This window comes from Crotalus tigris, unplaced genomic scaffold (assembly GCF_016545835.1).
Source record: "Crotalus tigris isolate CLP2741 ecotype Arizona unplaced genomic scaffold, ASM1654583v1 scf7180000017841.2860490, whole genome shotgun sequence".
Taxonomy (NCBI): Eukaryota; Metazoa; Chordata; class Lepidosauria; order Squamata; family Viperidae; genus Crotalus; species Crotalus tigris.
Genome location: NW_024096667.1, coordinates 2,030,785 through 2,054,073, shown reverse-complemented (window position 1 = coordinate 2,054,073; position 23,289 = coordinate 2,030,785). Strand labels below are relative to the sequence as shown.

Genomic DNA, 23,289 nt, shown 5'->3' with positions numbered 1-23,289 from the left:
TGCCTTGGACTGGAAAAAAAAAAGACTATCTTTGAATCTCCCTGAATTTGACATTTGACCTTATTCCCTGGCTGAGCTGCAAAATGAGCCACTGATCTGCAACTCCAATAATTACTGTTTAATTTGTCAAGCATTTCAAGCTGAAGTATGAAGACTCAACAAAATCAGTTACAGCAAACGGAGGATTACAGAGCTACATAAGGGAAGCTGGTCAATAGCTTATTATGTAAATGACATGAGGCTCTTAGTACAAGATCTGGAGTGGAATGAGGAGATTCTGATGGATTATTCCCAGAAAGAACTTGCAGATGAGATCCTGGATGAATTGACCTGAGTGGAATGCCTTTCCTCCTTGTAAGACCTGAGCTACTGATATCAACATATTGATGGATATGTTAAAATTAAGACTGGTGTTGTCCAGATCTCATTTGGATACAATCTTCCTTTCAAATGCAGGGATCTCCAACCATCTCTCTTAGAAACAATACAACAAGATCTCATTTATCTCCAGAAAAAAAGGGGCCAAGAGCATTGGGTCACTACACACACACCATATGCCAAGAAATAGGCTGCATCTGGTTTAGAGGTGTTTCAAGACTGGGGAACCACAACTGCTCAGCTAGACCCAATCCCAGGTACAATATTTAACCAGCACTTGTAAGGATCCAGATTCCTGATTGCCCAGATTTATAGTATGACTTGATTCTGAAACCACCAGTACTTTCATGGGCATTTGTGGAGGCTCATGGGATTCTGGAAGGCACTCCGCCGTGCCTTCTGTATTTATGAAAACAATTGATGGTCAATGTCTAATACTAGGACTAACAGTCTGGATGATATTGCATAGCTCCATAAACATGATCTTCAAATCATTTAGTCAAAACAAATGGCATGCTTCAGTTCACACAACATTGAGAATCAATTTCTATTTAATTCTCCAGCAATTCTAGCAACCAAAATAGAAATGAAAATATGATCAGACTTCCAGTTAAAAATACAAACTTCAATGATATTTTCAGACTGATATCAGGAAGTTGATCAACTACCGTCACATCATCCTATTCCTAGACTCTCTCAAGTTTCCTCTTTCCGCTATGTACATAGCATGTGTACATGTGTAGTATGTATGTGTATGGATAGGCAACAGAATTTCATTCTTAATGTGGACCAGTGTGCTCATAGTAAAAAAATGCAATAAAGATTATCTTATCTTATCATCTGGCTCCTGAGGTCAAGATCTCAATGAGGTAGATATACTCTCTTTCAGAATCTGAAGCTGTAACTCTGCAAAATTTTGCACACCCACAAAAAATATTCCAGACGGGAGTTCATTCATTCTTTCACTTTACTCACAGCCATTCCTATATAAAATCAGGAGAATTGAGGTTCTGCAATGATTATAGTGCTCTCAGCTAGTTCACTATTTGAATTGGTACCATCTACCTCTCAGGGTTCATAGGGCTTCTCAAGCAGCCTGCTGGTGTTTTTAAAAATTCAACAAATTCACCATTGCTGCTGCCTTGAAAGACGGGTTGGTAAGTCCCTCCAATGCCTCCTGTTCTCACCAACGCCATTAGCTCCAGCACTTCCACTGGTTTGCTCACCACTGAACAATTCATCGCCAGAGGTTCCTTGGCAGCCCATAATTATTCCCAAATTATCAATATTTCATAAGTTGTATAGGCATGATCTAAGAAATCCCAAATTTTCAAAAAACTCAAGAGGAACCTATAATTGGTATGATTCTGAGAAAGCAAGATAAAACTTTTTTTGCACTTTGAAATGAAACCCTGATCTTCTTGAACTCAAGACTGGTCACTCCAAAAGATGACCTGTTTTCTGCCCAGAAAGCTTTGAGTTTATAGTGAGCTTTATATTATTTTGGGGAAAGATTTATGACTGCAAAAACTGAGTTTGTTATCAGAATCTGGCTGTATATGTGCAGCTGGCAGTTCCTTTGGAATAATATATACCATGTAATGTAATTAAATGTTTGAATAGGGTCTCATTTTCTTCTAAACACTTCCTTATTTGTTTGATGCTTGTTTGAATGTACAGTAAGTACAGTAACATTTTTTCTGAAAACCTATTAATCAAACGTAGTCATTAGTCTATGGAGCCTGGCTTTTGGTACATTTTCTATATTTAAAAATATAATGCCCTCATATACCAATGGAATCAACAATAAAAACATGCTGCATGCAATTTGCCTGCATATCCACAGCACCAAGCCCACAAACAACAATAATGAATTCACTTCAGCACACGATGATCAATGTAACAGCAGCAAAATGATGCTTCAAATACTGGGCTTGAAGACTTTTTAAAATGTACATACACTGTGTACGGGTTTTTTTTTTTTTTTGCATTTGGCAATCTGCCTGCAAAGCTCAACTAACACAGTAATACAATTTTTGCATTTGGCAACCTGAAAGCTCAAAAGTGTAGCAACACTATCTGTAATGCACATGCACTGTGCACATGTTTGCATTTGGCAATCTGCCTGAAAAAGAAATACAATACATAGAGAACACATAAGGAAAACAGCATTACATTATAGCACATGGACTGTAAGTTCCCAACAGCAAATAATTTAAAAAATAATAATGAACTTATCCAAGCACGCTGTATATACTTAACTGATTCTCTCATACTTCTATCTACTTTTAACTATCTATAACCAATAGCTACAACTGCAGGACACTAGAACACTCAAAATTACACAGAACAATTTTTTCTGCTACTCCTGATTTTGAGACCAAACATCAGAACCCAAAGTGTTTTGTGCAGTTTTAGGCATTTCAAGCTTAGAACTTGCACAGTCTCAATATTTAGAACTGAAACTGAAGTTCAAATATGTAACCACCTAGTGAGAAGAAAGGACTCATTGGAAAAGACCCTGATGCTGGGAAAAAGGCAAAAGGAGAGGGGGAGGGCAGAGGATGAGATGGTTAGATAGTGTCATTGATACAATGAACATGAATTTGGACAAAATCTGGGAGACAGTGGAGAAGAGGGTGCCCTGGCGTGCTATGGTCCACGGGGTCGCGAAGAGTCAGATACGACTTAGTAATTGAAGAAGAACATCACCATTTTAGGAAAAAATGCTGGGATTGAAGCTATTTATCATAATTCATTGTAATGTATTATTTGATAAAAGTTCTTTTGTAAAAATAAAAGGAATGGCTGATGAAAACAAATGTAACTCAGAGCCTTCTCCCACTGACCTTAGTCTGTTCCTACTTGCTCCCTAATATTCTATAAGCTAATAATCAACCCCAATTGTCACAATAAAAAGATTTACTCCATTTAATCACTTTTTATTTGGCTAGCTAGAAGTATGTAGGCACATCATAGATTCTATTCTTATTTGGCGGAGACATGAAGAGAATATTGATTAAATATCTATATAATGCTCTTGGATCAGAAGCAAAGAATAAAAGATATTCTGATGATACGTAACTATATACTTAATTCATTATGCAATCAGAACAAAATCAGCCTGAATGTAGATAAAACAGAGCTATGTTATTGGCAATGTTGGCATTTATGGGAAGAACTCCATCTGTCAGTGACAAAGTGATTGATTTTTCAAAACATTTTGCGGCCTTATGTGCACTTCTGGTTCTAGCATTGAATGTAAAGACACAAACTAGAGTAGTGGTTAGAAAAATCTTTTAAAGGTGAAATGTAATAGGGAGATTATGCTCCTTAAGAAAACAGAGATGAAACTATTTTTATCTACTTGTACAATTTGGATGAACTTCTCCAATAACTGTTAAGTCCTTGAACATATCTCAGAAACTTCACCAGATAAAGAATATTATAGTCCATCTTTCTAAAAGTATAAGATGCTCTTTTGAACACAGCTGAAGGTGTGTTCTTTAAAGTTTTAAAAATATCCACTGTCTGTGTGCTAGCTAACCATTTCCAATTTCGTATTCCATTTTAGGGCATCCTCGGCTACTATCGAGAGAACTGTATTTGCTGCCAGAACATAGTGTGGCAGCAAGTTCCTTTGAGAACTTAAGTTGGATTGTAAAACCTAGTGTCAAGAAGGCATTTCGATAGCAGGAACTAAAGTTTTCATTGAAGCCTTTCAGTTTCCAGTTTCACCAATGGTTTTCCTAAGCTTCAGAAAAATTTTGAAGACTTAATTGAACATCTTGGACAGGAGACGGGCACTCTGTAACTTAAAGGCAGAATTGCAGGTACATGCAATTTTAGAGGTTTACATATAGGTGGATGTTTGAGGTATTTTTATAAGTTTATATACCCTGAGTCTGCAGGGATAGCATACAAATTAAGTAAAATATATTTTTGTTAGTTTCAGTTTTTGTGAGATTTTACGATTTATTGAATATCAAAAATGGATTTACATTATATTAAAATGTGAAATGGAAAAAAAAACCAAGCTCTATTAAATGCTAAGTTACTCCATGCTGGTATTACTGATCTTTATTTCTGTGGGAGAATATAGTCTGGATTCCCAGGAGGGAGAAGCTGCATTCCAAAGGACCAAGAGACAGCGAACTTTAGATAGCTTGGTTGGGAGGTAAGACGATCAATCCAGCTCTTCTCTAAGAATTCTCAGAGTATGTCTTTATTTTGTTTTAGTTTGGCAAGAAAAATAAAGGTGAAGAAAAATAAAGGAAAGTACTTAGAAGGAACTCAGTGTATCTTCCTTGGTTTTTGGAGCCTGACATTTTCCTTATTATTTGGACACTATCTACTCTAGTATAAACATTCCAGTAAGGAGGCTGGTGCGAGAGTGTCTCTATCAGGTATTATGAAGAAAAACCCATCTTTGCTATGACTATATTACAGACAAGTCATTTTTTTGAAGTGAGAGGCCTCAAAGATGATACTGTACTCTGGATGGTTTTGATATTGCTCCCCAGATACCTATTCTTTTTCTAATTAGCAAATAAGCAGGAAGGTGGATCAATTCTAATTTAATCTGTAGAAATCAGCCTTTTCCAACCTTACACATGTGGGCTTGCAATTCAGCTCTTATTTTGGCAATTTTGGGAACTCTAATTGGAACACACTTGGAATTTACTACTTTGAGGGATGGCTGGTGTTTAGAGAATCCTACATATCCCAACCACATCTATTATTCTACGAAAACATAAACTTGCAGCTACCTTTTCAAGTACTTTGGCTATTCGAGTACCAACTTGTTCTAAAGACTGTGGTGGATATCGGTCTTTTCCAAGATTCTGCAGTACCTGTGAATCAAGAAAGAAACAAGCATTCTAATTTCTATCAAATGCCTGACAGAAAGAGATACAATTTCTTTCCTTCTGAAAGGTTGAATTCAGTATTAAAAAATTACTATTTCCAAATCTGTGCATATAAAAAGCTTTAAGAATGTTTTAGTTCAATGATTAAGATTTACAAATCTGGAATCCTCAATTGAGGATTGAGAAATTGAACATTTCTCTAGAACAGCCATGTCAAACTCGCGACGTCACGTGACGTATCGGGACAATTTTGCCATTGCCGGCAATGGGTTGGACACGGCTTCCGGATGATGCGTTTGGCCCATGGGCCGGCAGTTTGACACCCCTGTTCTAGAAAAAGACTTATAGCTTGCCATCAGTTGAGCTTCCTATGGATGTACTGAAACCAGCAACTCATGAATAAATCAAGTAATACTGATTTCAAGTGAGTCTGTTCCAAGCATGCTATTTTTAGGTCAATCCCAAGCCCATCTGAGAGCACAACCCTACCTCTTTCAGTTGACTCTCTCCCATGTAATGAAGACTGGCTCGATTGGCAACACCATGGAGATGATCCAATGTATGCATGCTGGCAGGCAGGTTGGCATTGCAGAGAGGCTCCATGGCGGGCTCTTGCAGGGGAGTGGCAAAATCAATGTGCTCTGTGATGCTACAAGAGACAAAGGATTGTTAAGATATTAAAGGAAACATATATATCTATATATCTAAATCAATATATTAAACAAAATTGAAACCAATTCTAATGGAGATTTATTTCAGAAGCTGTACATCTGACTCACATTTTGAAACAGATTTTCTAATGTTTCTATCATATTGGAACATTCCCTTACACAAAAAGGTTTATGTGAACAGCAAGTAGTTAACTCCAGTACTGTTTTTTCTTACATCATTCTGAAATTATACTAGAGGGAGAAAGCACAAAATTTTTTCCTATATGTGAATTGTTAAGGGGTTAGGGAAAGACTCTTGTACATGAGTTTGATTCTGTATGGTTTCTATTTCCTAAGCTAGCCTTGGGTTTTTCTGGTAATCGAATTTCCCCTTTAAATAACAAGTACACTGAATGCTATTTAGTTATGTCAACTAAGTGTTGCAACAAAAACTGAATAAATTAAGAACAATGTCTGAGTCCAAGAACATTACACTTTTTAGCATAATGCTCTGCTTTCTAAAGTAGGATGGATTTCAAGTGGGTGAGAAGAAGTTCCAGACAATACAGTCTGCTGGAGTACGACATCCTTGCTGCTCACTTATTATTGCATTATATTTATTAGGCTTTGATGCTTACTCCACAAATATCTAGCGTATTTTAGTAGACAGACATACCTGATTTAAAAACCGTATTCCACCAGAGGCAGTTTCATAAAATGGTTCTATAGATGCTATCTGGGGAATGTCATTTTTGCATTTACCCACTAAATTTAATGATAATATATACAAATGCTTACCTATAGATAAAACAAATTAAGAAAGCGAACAATAAATGCTAGTTGAGCAGGACATTATCTCCTCCCAATAGATGTAAGTTAAAAGAGCAAGGCACACATTTTTTGGATTCAGGGCAGCATTCCAAAAAGTGGATAATGCTGTACAAAGGCCCTCCTCCCCATGACTGCTAAATTATGGACAAACTCTGCATAGAGAAACACAAGCCAGTGCAGAATCAAAGATGATAAATCGTTGAAGTTAGCGGGCCTTCATATCCAAGAACTTCTGTATTGTTAGGTTTGAGATTTAGCCTACTGGCATTCAGAATCTCAACACACCTCCTGTTTCCCCTGGAGCTGAAATGTATAACTGAGTGACATCAGCATATTGATAATACTTGGTTCCATGCTTACAGATGCTTCAGTGTCTTCATATTAAAATAGGACTGTGTCAGTCCTGAGGCACTGGGCAATAATGGTAATATGTTAATTTTAGGCCAAAGTTATAAACCGATCACAGCCTGATACAGAAATAATGGTTTATTACAGCCAGTTCTTTCCTTTCCTAGTATTTTTTTTTCCTGGAAATGCAGGGACAGGGTTTTGTTTTTTTTTTTTTTTTTTCAGATCAACCAAGTGTTGATCCATTGGTTGTGATAGGAATGGACTAATTGGCTTGTCTGAGCCTATTGTGGGCTGAGAGAGTGATACCTCAGAGTGAGGTTTAAAGCAGCATCAAACATAAACCTAAACTATATTTTCTTGGATTGTCATGACCAATTCAAAATAGATGTGAAATTACAATTCCTCTTGCATTTCATGTGCATCACCTTGCAAATTTTATAATCTCACTTGATATTTTTTGTCTCATTTGGAGAGATATTCCTGTAATCATTCAGACTTTGTTTTGAACATAACTTGATTAAATTATTGCTCACTCTTAACTTCCACTCATTTCTGAAGCCATTAAGAAATAAGTCATGATATTCTGCAAGAGAGTACATAATGCTGGAGATGACATTTCTGATGCTCAGACCTCTGTGGATTATTAGATCCAATAATAGCATTGTCAAAGTAAGTGCAGAATACAATACAGTCACAACTTGATGTACCAGCCCATTAAGATGAATCTTTTAAGCTATACATATCTGTCCCACTTACGTACTGACCTAATTTTGTTTATAGAAAAAATACTCACTCAATATTTTTAGCAGAAACAGCTAGCCATGTGCTGGCTACGGTAGTAAGATCCATTCTGCGGAACTTAATACACTCATCAGGACTTGGCCAACCCAAGCTGTGATAGTCTTTCTTTCTTCCTGCAAAGAAGCAAGAAAATCTTTTGAAAACAAGAAGAATCATTTCAATTTTTAACATTCTTTTTCTATAATGGGAATTTCAATTATCGGAATAGTATAGGCTATCTGATAGCATATCAGGAGCAAAATAATAGGTATTGACTTGGAACCAAAGAAATAAAAAAGCATTTTAAAAGGCTGTATTTTATGGATGTGCAAGAAACAAACATGTACTTTGCTCTATACTAAAAACAAACATCTTGTGCCTCAAAATGTCTCTGGACGATCCTGGGAGGGACTTGGTCCTGCCAAAATGGCACCAAAATAATTTAGATCAGTCTAGGTTTCAGTTAAAGCAAATCTGTGCTAGAATTAAGAGGCAAAAAGGGCATGGCAAGGATGGTGTTCCTCATCCCTCTTTCCCTTTCTCAGTAAGGCCTATCTACCAGCTTCCACATTTTATTTACATTTAATTTATACAGCTGCCCTTCTCACCAGAAGTGACTTTGGGTGGGATAAAACAATAATATAAAAACAGCCATTATAAAATTATGAACAATTATGATTAAAATTAACTAATATATAAAGTATACTTTACTTGCCAATCTCTCCAGTGTTTTCTTCCTCTTACTGTTCTGTCTCTATGCTGCTGCCCCAATGGGCCTGTCCTCCCTTTCTGCAGTTATCTGGCATACTTGGCCTATCTCCTCACAGCTTCAGGCCATGTAGGACACACTTGGTTTTTGACAGCAATTATGACTGGGATTGCTATCACTAAGCAATATGTTCATAAAACATGACCACATGTGACTGTATCATTTAACAATCCCAGCAATCCTGGTTGCCATCATAACACCAACATGCATGGATCATTAGGCAGGAAGAGGTAGAAGTTCCAGGTATGGAGCAGGGAGATGCCATGGGGGGAGGGAATGTCCCGGAAGGGCCAGCACAAGTTGGGGTGGAGCAACTTAAGACTCTCCCTGCTGGCTACCCTACAGAATTTGCTTGTGGAAAGTTGGTAGGACAGGGCACAAATGCAATCATGTGACTGTGGCTCCCTAAGTCATCATAATTGTAAGCTGTAATTGTGAGACTGTTGGATGCTATGATGGCCAGAACTTTGAGGATCAGTTGTATATTCATTATATCAAAGCTCTGCAGCTGTCTTTTTTCAGTTAAATGCACAATTATCTGTTGAACCTGAAGAACTTTAGTTATTTTCATTTTGGTTTATTCTGTGGACATTATTTTTATTTTGGCTATTGGAAAAAGTTGCGCCATATCACACAAAAATAAACACTATGCTACAGTTTCCTCCCAGGAGAGAATTATTATTATTATTAATAATAATAAAAAGTTGGAACGGACCTTGGAGGTCATCAAGTCCAACCCCCTGCTCAGGCAGGTAACCCTATATCATTTCGGACAAATGGCTGTCCAGTCTCTTCTTAAAAACTTCCAGTGTTGGAGCATTCATCGCTTCTGGAGGCAGGTGGTTCCATTGGTTAATTGTTCTTTGGCTTTTTTTCTTTGGCTGCAAGGTTACAAAGCTAGACACATATACTTGGCAAGCCCTTTGCATGTTCTGGGACATATCTATGAACGAATATGCACAGAATTTACTGCACAATGTGTACAGTAAGCTTTTATCACAACTTATTTAATGTGTGTATCAAGTGTATCCTAGTATTCTGAAACAAATATTGGTCTTGTTTTTTTAAAAAAGAAAGCATATTACCAGGTGGCCCGGGGGAAGGTATTTTTGGCCCACTGATTTCCAATGCCATTTGGTAAAGGTTTTCATTTTCTCCAGCTACTCCTTCCTCTCCAATTCTTCCAGCAGGTTCTTGTGGGTCTATATTTTCTGGTTTGTGTTTCTTTACACGTTTTACTTGAAATGTGATCTGTCAAATTAAAAGAAATGGTGAAGGTAACAGAACTAAATATATTGCTGTGCTGATAAGAATGAAGAACTAAACTGATTCCTTTCAGACTAAGTTGATTTTCAAGGGCAATTTCCAGACAGTTTCCTTTTTCTTGATAATTCTAGTCACTCTAATTCTGCTCACATCTTAATACATCAAATGTACAAACAGAAGCATATAACAATAATTTGTTTAGCTCAGAACTGAATAACACATTCAGCACTGAAGGCTCCTCAGAAAATTAATAGTGTAAAAGTTTGTAGGCAATAATTCTGTAGTATTAAAATAAATAGATTAGACTACTAGAAATTGCTAAAATTCCATATCTTTAGACCCAAAGTCTTATCACAACTAACAATTAATGTATAGGGAGAAGTTTCCTGATTTTGCTTTTGTGTGCCCTACTACTTCTATGCTGGCAATAGCCATTTGCAAAAAGGACACTTTGAAGGAGTAAGCACATGTCTGTGCATGAAAATATGGGAAGGAGCACATCAGAGAAGAGGTGAAACATGGCCCAGTTTAGTCCCATAGAAGAAGATATTTTTTTAAAAAATATTTTTTTGGGGGAAGGGCACTTTCTATGATTATTTATTAATTAAATTTTTATGCCTTCTATCTCCCCTGTAAGATGACTCTGGGCAGCTTACAGGTTGTAAAATAAATATAAAAACAACTAAAATATTAAAACATTAAATTTATACAGTTTAAAATTTAAGCTTATTCTATGATGATGGAAAAAAACCCGGTTCATTATTGTCATTCTCTCTTTTTATATATATAGATATTTTATTAGATTTTATAAGGATAAAAGGGAAGTGGGACCAATGGGGGTATAACAAGGGGTGACAAACAAAAAGGGTTAGTAGACCAGGGGAAGGGATAGGTATAATAGTGGGGTTATCCCCACAATAAGTCAACGCTTTAGCAAGTAAACCCGTCCGGGTATACATATTCAATCCTAACAGTTAATATAAAATAACCATACTCAATATAATATTACTAATATATTGCTAATTAATCATAATAACATTAAAAAATTGGTGTATTACTTATTAGTTATAATTACTTGTTATTAAAATCACAAATAGAAAGGGGAAGAATTCATAACAACAACAACGACAACAATAATAATGATAAAGTTGGAAGGGAGCTTGGAGGTCATCTAGTCCAACCCCCTGCTCAGGCAGGAAACATAGAATTTAAATACAAAATAACAATTATCCCATTAAATTCCATAAGCTTTTCTCATTCTATTGTGTTGCTATCCATTGGTAAAATTTATCCCATGTTTTAAAATAGATTTGAGTCTTCTTTCTCTTTCATTTCTAAAGTTAATCTGTCCATTTCAGCACGTTCAAGTATTTTTATTATTATAATCTGGTCAGATGGTAGATTTTCATTTTTCCAGAACTGGGCAAATGCTGTTTTCGCAGCTGTTAATACATGTAAGATTAGATACTCATTCTCCTTTCCATAATTAGATCCTAATATTCCTAACAAACACAGTTCCGGTTTAAATTCTATCTTTATTTTCATCATTAAGGTTATTCTATGATGATGGAAAAAAAAAACCCGGTTCATTATGGTCATTTTCTCTTTGTTAATCTGTATTTATGGTCTGGTCAAAAGAACAAATTTCAGTTTGACATTTGCATTATAATAGCTTCTTAAAACTGAAAAATAGCAATATTTTTTCCAAAGAAAAGGAAGGTGTTTTGTATGATGGTGATGATAATGATTTAAAGTACATTCACATTTTCTCCAAGTCACCCAGTGCCAAGAGCTATGATATTTCAAATAAATTGGCACTGATAAACTAAATTACTGAGAAGAAATGTAAGTGGAAAGTAGAGAGTAGCAAAGTAAATGGGGAAGTTAAAGTAGACAAATAGTTACAGAAAGATCGATGGGATGAAAAAAAATCAGAAAAGTAGGAAAACTAGAAATACTGAGAGCAAAAAGAGCTACAGGCAAATAAAAAAAGGGTTTCTCTAAGTAGAGGGAGGCACAAAAGTGGAGAAAGAGAAAAAACTGGAAAACGATTGAAGAGATCAAACAGAGATTTGTGAAAGATGGTGGCTAAAAGAGGGGAAATAAAATTAAAATGAAATATTCCAAATCTATCTTTCGTATAAGTTCTAAAAAAATGCAACAGCCTTGAAAATGTTTTGAGTTGTCCATCTTTATTCTCTCTCTCTCTCTCTCTTTCACACACACACACACACACACACACACACACACGTTAAAACAGTTTCAGAAAAAATGATTTACAACCCATCCTCAAAGTTATGACCTTTGCCCATTCTCACTCTTATGTGATCCCAATTTAGGCCCAAACAACTGACTCACATTTGCAGTCTATGAGTCTATGATTTGCAATTTTCCCATCTGTCTTCTGACAAGCAAAGTCAATCGGGGAAACCTGATTCAGTTAATAACCATGTGATTCACTTAATGACAGCGCTAAAAATTGTTGTAAAATCTGGTCCAACCATGTGACAACTTGTTTAATATCTGTATCAGCTAGTAACTGAAATTCCAGTCCAAATTATGGTTGTAAATCAAAAACAATCTATAATTTTTATTAAAGATTTTTTTAAAAGACAAAAGATAAAACCCAATACACACTTATATATATATATATATAAAAGAAAATAAAATGAAGCTGAAAGTGCAAGGAGGAAAGAAAAATAGAAAAAAGATACAAAGTAACTTCTAATATTCTTTACAGCAGATATAAGTACAATTATAAATTTACCCCTTACTCTGTAGTTTCTATAATCTGTCTTAATTATCAAAACCATAAATCATATGTTTATCTTTTCTGTTTTATGCAGAAAGTCCAAAAAGGGTTTCCAGTCAGCAATAAATGTAGATGTTGTCTTTTCTCTGAGCAAAGAGGTTAATTTGGCCATCTCAGCAAGTTTTATTATATTAACCAATGTTTCTTCCATTGTGGGTAGTGTCAAACCTTTCCATATTTGTATATACAATAATCTTGCTGCAGTTATCATGTACAAAACAAAGTTCCATGACTTTTTGTCCAATTGTTTATTCACTGATTACCCCTACCACCCTCTGGTCACAACTGTATATTAATCTTTAAAATCCTATGAATCAGCGTATTTGAATCCATACTTTTCTAGCATTTTTACACATCCACCAAACTTGATAAAATGTGCCTTCTTGTTCACATTTTCAGTATAGATTTGAAGTGCCTTTATACATTCTAGAGAATTTTTCTGGTGACATATACCAATGGTACATCGTTTTATAAAGATTCTTTTTAAGATTGTAATAGTGTAAATTTCAATCCTTTAAGCCACATATTAAGAGTCCTCACCCATTCAGTTTCATCATCATCACCATCATCCTCTCCACAATCTCCCAAACAGGAGCTGGCAAGTCCATCTTGAGAGCCTTTCTTGAGTACACGGATCCCTTGCAAGTCCATCCGATGGCCTTTTACTTCCAGTGCCCCTTCAAAAGCTTCAAGGGGCCAAGAGTTTTCAAATTCATCCACTAATGCCAGCATCTCCTCAGACATCTGAGCATCTCCCAAGTTTTCTATTTCTTCTGAGTCATTGTTTTCTGCAATAACAGTACCTACGATAGGAGAATCAACAAAATTCATTACTTTGTTCAAAGGTTATTTTATGTTCAAGTCCTATGCTAAAGAAGTGTGACAATTCTGCCATTCCAAAACCAAATGATCAGTAGAAAAGCATGTCATACTCTTAATCAAAGCATCAATACTTATTTTTAAGTAAGGCAATTTGCATTGTAAAGGGCTTTTCTTATCCTGAAAACTCATTATTAATCTACTAAATAAATATTATTTCAATAAAAAGGCAAAACACAAAATAGTTCATTTTATAGTGATGAACATATACGTCCTGAAGGTTGCAGTGGACTTCGAAGAAACAAGATAGAAAGGATATTGATGCTTTTGAATTTTGGCATTGGAGAAGACTGAAAATGCTATGGACTGTCAAGAAAACGAACAGATCAACCCAGAGTTCTCGCTCAAACAAAAATGACTGGGATCAAATTATCATACTTGGAACACATTATGAGAAGTTCAAGGGGCCAAGAGTTTTCAAGAAGTTCCACATTATGGAAAACGTTCTACTGCTGGGAGAGGGGGAAGGGAAAGAAGAGGATGATACCAAATAGCAAAGTGGATGGAATCAATTACAGCGTGATAGGTATACTGTTGGAAGAACTGAAGGACCAATTTAGTGACAGATAATCATGGAGAAAATCTATGTGATCACTAGGAGCTGACACTGATTTGTTATCACTCACTCACTTAATCAATTAAGGCTCTAGAGCAGGGGTGTCAAACTGCCGGCCCATGGGCCGGATGCGTCATGCTGAAACTGCGCCCACCCCATTGTTGGCAGTGGAAAAAAAGTCACGATATGTCACGCGAGGCTGCAAGTTTGACACCCCTGCTCTAGAGAAATATTAAGCTATTTCTCCCTGCTTTTGTTTAGAACCAATTGCATCCTCACAGAGAATATGCCAATATACATTCTAGTCAGTTCAGAATCCTTACTACATTATTTTTTTTTAAAAAATACAAAGACACAATTTAAACAAATATTGCCTGTGGCCATGCCTAGAAAACACTGACGTAAGAAAGATCAAAAATTCCCATGGGTGAAAATCATCTATTTTCCTGGACCGTTAAGAACAAATTCTTTCCAATTCTCAAAACGTATTACGCACTTTGCATAATACTGTCCTCCTGGGTATGTCTTCATATTCAACGTATTTCTGATATATTGTTACCAAGTTATTGGTTGCTAACTTGGAATACAAGTGTCAGTGTGTATGCATGTGTGTATGAAAGAGAGATTAACAGAGTTTTATCAACATACCATCTGAAGAGGTTGGAATGTAAAGTTTATTAAAATATATTCAGCTGCTTTTCAAGCTCTTGCTCTCTTGTGCAGGGGTTTCCATTTTATTTCCTAAAATATATCCACACTGAAATCACCCAAAAGGCAAAAATGTATCTGAAGCAGCTATATGCTTCTCTTTTAAAATTTAATGAAATATGTTCCCATTATGTGAAGAGAACAGTAATTCCAGAAACGGAAACATTTCAGTAAGATATAAAAGTGAAGGGGATTACACACCAGAATTGTTCACAGGAGATTTCCTACTGGCATAAAAAGGAAAGGATTTGTATGGACCTGCCATCTTCACGAGGCCAAAGAGAACATTAAAGGCAGTGTGAATGGCTCAGTGTGAGCTGGCAATTGCAGAAAGTGCATCTTGCTCATTTGTCTTGGTTGGCTAACGTGGAAGGGAATGGTGTAGGGAGTTTTTGGCTTCTACTGTCAAGAAATGATTGTGCTAAAATTAATGTGCCCTACACACCCATCAGTTCCTCTACTATCCTTGCTTTTCAGTTAAAAACATTAATTCAGAAATATCTTTTTGATTTCATAATAAAACTAAATGTTACTCAATTGCCTATTTAACTCTTTGGCTTTAGTTACAACCAGCTAAAGTAGAATGTATTCCAAATCAGTAAGTATTTTACTGATTGGCATGGCTATGCAATGCTTTAGATTTAGTCTCCAAAAGATGCTTCAGAACATGTTACCCTGGGAAGATAGACATCTTTTTTATGATCTTATATCTGTGCTGCAATGCATTTTATAATCTAATGAAATGTCAAAAAATCAAGTTTGTCCTGTATATAAACTGTTTTTAAAGTTCAGAATAACATGCATCCTACTGCTCTACCACCACACAATCCCCTTGCATGTCTCTGCTTTAGATGAGACACTAGCTTAGTGGTTTGACCTACAATATGCAAATGTTTAATGATTAAAAAATGTAAATAATTCAGTACAATTTGAAAAATGTTTGTAGTGTTCCTATTCATCCTAGTATGCAATCTAATTTTGACCAAAACTATGTATAGGTGTTCCAGAGTTACTTTGACAAATGGTCAGCAGTCTAGGTCTCTATGAATTTGAACTTAAATGAACCTTTTAGGACCTGGATCACCTGGTCAAGTTAGTTTATATCAGAAGTAGAAAGTTTAGCAGGATTTCTTACTAGCACTAATGTACAAATATTAAATGTATTTGCTGTATTTTCAAGTCACTAAAAATCCACTGCCAGACATAGTTGCCTTTGCCTAGTGGTTATACTGATTCTGAGTATTCACTCACTTTCTAAAGTCAAAGAAGATGATTCCCTTGCTGAACCGTGAACCTGATCTGTCAAATCATCTTCAGCAGCCGTTTTAAGAGTTTCTTCTATTAATATGATATCAGAATCCTGTGAGTTAAAGTACTTCTGCATAGCATGGTTGTCATCTTGACTCTTCTCATGACAGTAACCTGTGAGAAATGCAGAGAAAAAGAGAGACTGTAGACACGATTCCCTCAGGGTAAACTACTTGCTACATCTCTTGAATAATTGATATACAGAAATTATTGATATACAGAAGTAAAAGGCCTAAAGGGAAGAATAACTATATACAATGCTATGAGATTAATGGATGTCAACCTGCAATACTGTTTGGATAGATTCCTTGGTGGTTTAACATCTTTATCATTCTAAGAGCACAATGACAGCTTCCCATGGTATTGACATGATACCACAGAGTACCCAGGAAATCTTAAAAGGGAAAAGGCAAATATTTCTCCCTTCTTCCTTAATATTCATGACTGAACTCCATTACAAGTCAAATAGCACTTCAGGAAGACTGCATACCCATCTCTGATAAAATTGAAAGTGTGGAAAACTTGAGATACCATATAAATTAGATAATACATTATGAAAAACTAAATTAAAAACAAGATCTGAGAGGCCTGGTGGTGCAGTGGTTAGAATGCATTACTACAGGTTACATCTGCTGCCTCTCGGCTGCCAGCAGTTTGGAAGTTTGAGTCTCACCGACTCAAGGTTGACTCCGCATTCCACCCTTCCCGAGCTCAGTAAAAATGAGGACCCAGATTGTTGGGGGCCATACGCTGACTCTGTAAACCTATTAGAGAAGGCTGTAAAGCACTGTGAAGCGGTCTATAAGTCTAAGTGTTATTATTATGTGTCTTGTTTTACACATCACAGCAAATTAAATTAATAACAAATGCCTCCTCTCCCCCAAATTCCAGCTCTGCTTGCTAAAATGGTTGCCTACTGACTGCCTCATACAACAACTGCTCAAAGTTATAGCAGTGGTGGAAAAAATAACTTTTGTAACTGAGGTATGCATTTACAGCATCTCACAATCACATTAAACAAGCAGGCTCTTCCCATGAAGCAGTAAGTTCAGGGAATAATCCATTCTTTCTTTTTCTTCTGTAGAATGTCCATTACATTGTAAAGAAACTAAGGGAATTGTTTTAGTTTTGTAGAATGCTTAGCAAATCATAGAGGTTTTTTTTAAAAAAATGTAGCACCAGGAATAAAATGTAGAGATAGGAAACAAATTAGATGAGCTGCATATATCAACATTGCTGCAAAAGTGTACAAGTGCTTTTCATGTAAAGCAAGAATGTAAAAATATAGCATATATGAACTGAATCTAGATTAATTCTTGTGGGGTTTTGTTACTAGATACTTGATAGTTTACAGTAAGAATGAATAAATGACACCAGTAAAAAGAATGCATTTGAGATGTACTGACTGACAAGCAGTACAAAATTATCACTTTGGAAACTGTAATACATTTCTGATAGTTCAGTCTTCAAGTAATAAACATACTTGTTTAAACAGCCAACAGTTGATTCATGCTAACTAGGAAATCAAAGGTAGTCCAAAGGAAGCCACTTCAATTTGTTTTATAGCCAAGCTCAGCTCTTCTCTACTCCACAGAAATTGCCACATTTATGCTAGTAAGCAGGCACGCTAATCAACATTGATTCACAATGTTTTCAGCATTGATTTAAAGTGTATCCCACAAGTTTACATGCCTGGTCTTCTGCTTGCATGGTGGGATTTCTCCTTCCTCTGCTTTACTTTTCTATCCCATTCCAATTCAGCTTTATCCACAATTTTAGTAGAGCAAATACATGCTTCCTGATACTTTTTATTTTTTTAGTTATGAAACATTTCTTTTGAAATATATCAAAGCAATAGCAGCAACATACACAAAAACCCAATATCTAAGCTTTGCATAAGGGCGTTTCTAGATGTCATACTTTATATTTCATAAATGTAATTTAAGCTGCATCGTAAATAAACCATGAAAAGAAAATTAGACCCAATATAGCACAAACGGGACATATGACCACAAACCTTTTCTCTGCTCCTCTAAGAATTTATTGGGATGGATAACAATAGCATAATGTCTTTAAAACATCCTTTGGACCATTAGTAATGGCTAAGTTGGCAACCTTATTAGTTACACCTATCTTTCTTCCTGCATCATTGGATATAGCAGGATTTTTCTTTTTGTGATGTGGATGGAGATCATAGTATGTTCTCAACATTACCTGAAAATGACGCCCAACATGGAAGATGGTTTTCTAAATTTAAATTATGAACATCATCAGCAGATAAGAAAGACTACAAAATGCTATTTGCAAGGCTTCTCAGGTTACGTTGAAGCTATATATAGAACAGAATAATAAGCAGTGTTGTGGCCTGAATTTTAATTAATGCTTCAAAAATCATCCAATGTCCTTTAAAAGACAGAATAAATACTGAATGGTGACAGCTTAAAGTTCTGTAATCTAAACTATAGTTTTAAAATCTTATTTCAAGTATTATTTTTTCTCACCATAATTTATTTTTCTGCAAAAATGAGCTGTATGAATAATTATTCATTTTGGCTTCCTAAATAAATATAGGTAGTAAATTCTTTACACAAATGAATTCTGACTGCTGATCATTAACATAAGCAACAAAAGCAGAAGCCAATTTATTACTTCACTAATTTATAATAAAAGTAAAGTTTTTTTAATATGAATTATTTTATTCTTTCATAAAACAATTTTTTTATAATGGGTTAGAATTTTTTTAGTCAGGCTTTATTCCAACTAAAACCAATGTGACATAAGATAGTAATTATTAATTTGTTCTGTTCATTTCAGTATAATAGAATTTTATCTGGAATGTAGCAATCTATCACACTAATAAATTATATATGCTATTTTAAATACTGAAAATGGAAACTAGAAAACATTATTAAGTTCAACTATGGTCCTAGGGTATATATTGCTGTCACAATGAAATAAAGAGGGAGAAATACACTTCTTCAACAGTAATATTAATGTTTTATACTTTTAGTTATTATTCAGTAACATGAAAAACACAGAATATTCTTTATGGCAAAATTCACTGTGTATATTTTCTTTAATTTTTAAGCATTATTTGCTTTAAAGTATCACAATATTTATCCTGCAGTGTGAGATAATTTTTGAATATAGGTAGTCCTTAACTTATAAACCTTTGTTCAGTGACTGTTCAAAATTATGACGGCACTGAAGGGATGTATGACCCCGGCAAAAAATTACTGCCAGTGCAGTGCCCCTGCGGTCACAGAGCATATGAAAAGCAATAGGGGGGAACAACATATATTACTAAAGCTTCTAAATGTAAAACCTATTTGATTATTTATCTATAGTTATAGATAAATTATAAATTAGATCTGTTAAGTTATAAATCTACGGTTAGATCTTGAATATTTATGAGGACCAAAATTATTAATAAAAGCCAGAAGCATAATTCACATGAAAACAAATCAGTCCAAAATTGGCAATGCTCCTATTAGAAGCATTATCTTAATACCTGTTCCCGCTGTTAAAAAATACAAACAAAAACAGCTTAAAAAACAAAAAGAATGATCTAGTTCTTAACACCCCAGGATTTATTTTTAGTATGTATTTAAAATATAACAATAGGCTATTGCTTCCAAAATAGACAAGAAATCTAGCACAAAAAAGGCACATATCCCAATAGTTATGCAGATTTTAACTGCAGAGTTCTTTGGCCGTTTTAAAATAGGGGTATCTGCATTTAGCAACCTGGAAATGGATGAAATATTAGGACCATAATTAAGAACCATAAGCGGTAAATACCCATATGATGTACTGTAGCGTTATGTGTATTTTCTGTTTTTAGCCCAAGAACTGGAAATATTTTGATAACATTTAAAGTAATAAGAAAAACAGAGAAGAGTAGAAATAGACACTTAATGGAGAAATGGAAGTATTATACAACTGGAGAAGAATAGGCAACTGTATATGCAAAGAAGTTCTTGTCCTGCTCCTTCAATCCTGAAACTTTTCAGTTTTAAACCCAGATTCTTAGGTAATCAGATTTTAAGTTCAGTACTTATCAAGGATAAAGAAATAAATCTGGATTTATTACTATTATCATTAAGACAATCAACTCCCAACGACATTGCAATCTGTCTTTAGTCCTTGAAAAATGTAATTTTATAATAAACTGGGCTCGGGTATATTATTTAAGAGGAATTAATAATAATATGCTTTCCACCATGCCTTTCACTCAAAATTGAATGAATGGCTGTTTTTATTAAATGTGTGTGTGCGTGCATTTTTGGGATTAGGGCATGCCATAAAAATTATAAAGCAATATATTAAGGAACAAGTACGCATGGAGATACATTTATTTTACGGTTTTCACTGTTTGGTTTGGAAGCTAAAACTTCAAAATGTATTGCAGATGCCGAAGAACATGGTTTAATATATCATCTATATTTAATATATGACCATCTTCTAATCAACAAGAGAAAGACTAGACTTCACTCTTTGCCCCTCTGTGTGAATGCTGCATGATGTTACATAAATTCTAGCATCTGTTAAATAAATATGAAAACATTGTAACAGTCCTAAATAGAGGCAATGTTCTGAAGAGAGTATTTAATATCTAGCATGATCTAAGCAGAAAATGTCCACAGACACTGAAATTGGAAATAGCCAAGATGAAAAAAGAGACAATTATTCTTAATGAGACTTAAATGAAAAAAAAAAAAATCCTCGGGAACTATTGTTATGCCTAACCCAGTATTTTTCAAACTTAGCAATTTTATGATGAGTGGATTTCAACTTCCAGAATTTCTCCTTCCAGTCATTCTAGCTGGAGAATTCTGGGAGTTGAAGTCCACACATTTTAAAGTTGCTAAGTTGAGAAACACCAGGCAAACACAGTGACCCAAAAGAACTATAGAAACTATGGAAAAAATGTTACTGAGTGAAAATGTCTAATTTCTATAGATAGAATTACATTGTTAGGATATTAATTTGGGAACATTTTCAATAGTAGCTTACCACTGCAGGTGGAAGACGTGATGTTGTACAGAAATGGATAGAACTGCAAACAACGGATCAGCTTCAGGTTCCTCTCACACTCCAGACATTTGGTGGCAATATCTAGAGCATTTCTGAAAACCTGTAAGGCCCCACTGACATTCTTCAAAGCCAAATAGGCATTTCCTAAGCTCAAAAATGTCAGAGGCTAAAAGGAGAAAAACAAACTTTTCTCAGTATAGAAACATGGGAAAGGCAGAATTTCACTTGCATATACTAATTATGTAGTTTTAGCTTTTCAAAAGAGATTCAGGAACAACCTCCCCCCTCCCCAATCTTTTAAAAACTTTTCTACTGCTAAGTGGTAAAAAGAACTGGAATTTTTACAGTAATTACTTTTCTGGCATTCTTTTCTAAACAAAATAATTTAGACTAGCTATATACATTCTTATATGAACACAACTTTAATTTCAATTGAAGACCAAAAATATGGAGTGGCAAATTAATAGGATGAGAAGGAAATGAACAGATTCTCTGTACTACAGTGAGATTATACAAGCCATCTAGTTGTTATTGAATATATTTCTTGGATCCTAAGTACAGTTCATAAACCATCTTTAATTCTAATCCTTCCAGGAAATCTGAGACCTTCTGAACAATAAGGAAACAAGTCAAAATTAGAAAATAGCTACTTTCATCTTATGTATTTAAAATGTATTTTTCATGATTTTCCTGGCTCATACATGTAACAGCCTAGTACAAAATAGTACAAAAACCTGCTTTTCAAAGTTTGAATAAAAGGAGTACTTCTACATTTCCATTGGCAACTCTTATGAAAGAACAAAAGTGGGGACAAGAAATCTTGCTTTTCTTCTCTGAGAAAAATCACTTACCTCAGAATCATTGATGGCTAAAGCTTTGTGAAGAAGCTTGCTGGCATCTAGGTGAAGGCCATAATGAATGAGAAGGTTTGCTAGGTTGACTAAAGGGATATCTTGAAATTCATGAGGGGTCAAGTTAAATGCTTTTCGTAAACAGGTGAAGGCAAAGGTGCCATTTCCAAGTGCACGCCAATAAAGGCTAGCCTCATTGAGTACCAGCCATAAGGGTTCCCTTGCCTAAAAGTCAATTAAAAAAAGAAAAAAAGAGGAAATACCGCCCCTTATTAATTACACTCTTAGTTGCAGTGTTTACCCTTTGTCAATCTAGCTGCCAATACAGGTCTAAAGCATTTCCATTAATTACCAAAATGACATGCTTGCAAACAAAAGTTGCATATAAAGCATTTTATTTACAAAAGGACCAGTATTCTTGAATAAGATGTTAGGAAAAAAATAAAGCACTGTATTTGAGAAATATCACTGCAGTGGAGATAAACCCTACTAGAATATTCTGACACTGAAGTGATAACTTCTGCAGAAGTACCGCACCATCTGACTCATACTCTTGAAGCGTGCCGAAAAAGTAACTATAGATCAACATTTCCCTTTCCCCAAGTAAAATAATAGCTATGTCTCAGGTTCAATTCTAACATTGGTTTTTAATTTTAAAAAATCCATACTTTCATGCTAATGAAAGGCTAAATGGTCATAACCCAAAATCTTTGTATACTTTAAGAACCCAGAAGTAATGATGGCAGTGACTTTGCAGATTTACTCCAACGTCCTGCTCAGTGCAGGAATCCACTAGTACAGCATCCGATTTCTGGTTTAGAAAGTACAATGGCAACCTCCTTCAGATTTGACTGACTTATATGAATAAAAAAAAAAGTTCTATTATAAAGCTGACACAATACAGCTGCATTTTCAAAACATATCCGATAAAGTTTTTCATCAAAAGCTTTTCAGCAAATTTGAGTTATGGAATAACAGGACTTTTATTTAATGGACTATTAACTGGTTAAATGTGGAAGTCAAGAATAATTTTCTTTAGTATCTATGCTTGACTTATGCTTTTTAACTTGTTCATAAGTTATGGGAATGTAGAAATCACCAATAAATAAGTAAGTTTGGAAATGACAGCAGAATATTCAGAATATAAAAACCTGAAGTGATTGTGATCCAGAATCCCTCTTTAAATTGGATGATTAATCAAACAACAAATAAGGTTCAATTTAAATAAATGTAATCATATCATAT

General features: G+C 35.0%; 1 protein-coding gene across 1 annotated transcript in view; it reads right to left on the bottom strand.

Annotated features, from left to right (window-relative positions):
* TTC17 (tetratricopeptide repeat domain 17) overlaps window positions 1–23,289 on the bottom strand; it is a 54,306-nt gene that overhangs the window by 7,281 nt on the left and 23,736 nt on the right. Inside the window, exons 15-22 of the mRNA XM_039343320.1 lie at window positions 22,045–22,269; window positions 21,173–21,359; window positions 16,100–16,270; window positions 13,246–13,508; window positions 9,713–9,878; window positions 7,872–7,992; window positions 5,736–5,895; window positions 5,148–5,231 (exon numbers count right to left, since the gene is read on the bottom strand). Of these exons, the coding sequence (XP_039199254.1) occupies window positions 5,148–5,231; window positions 5,736–5,895; window positions 7,872–7,992; window positions 9,713–9,878; window positions 13,246–13,508; window positions 16,100–16,270; window positions 21,173–21,359; window positions 22,045–22,269 (1,377 nt within the window). The remainder of the gene's footprint in view (window positions 1–5,147; window positions 5,232–5,735; window positions 5,896–7,871; window positions 7,993–9,712; window positions 9,879–13,245; window positions 13,509–16,099; window positions 16,271–21,172; window positions 21,360–22,044; window positions 22,270–23,289) is intronic.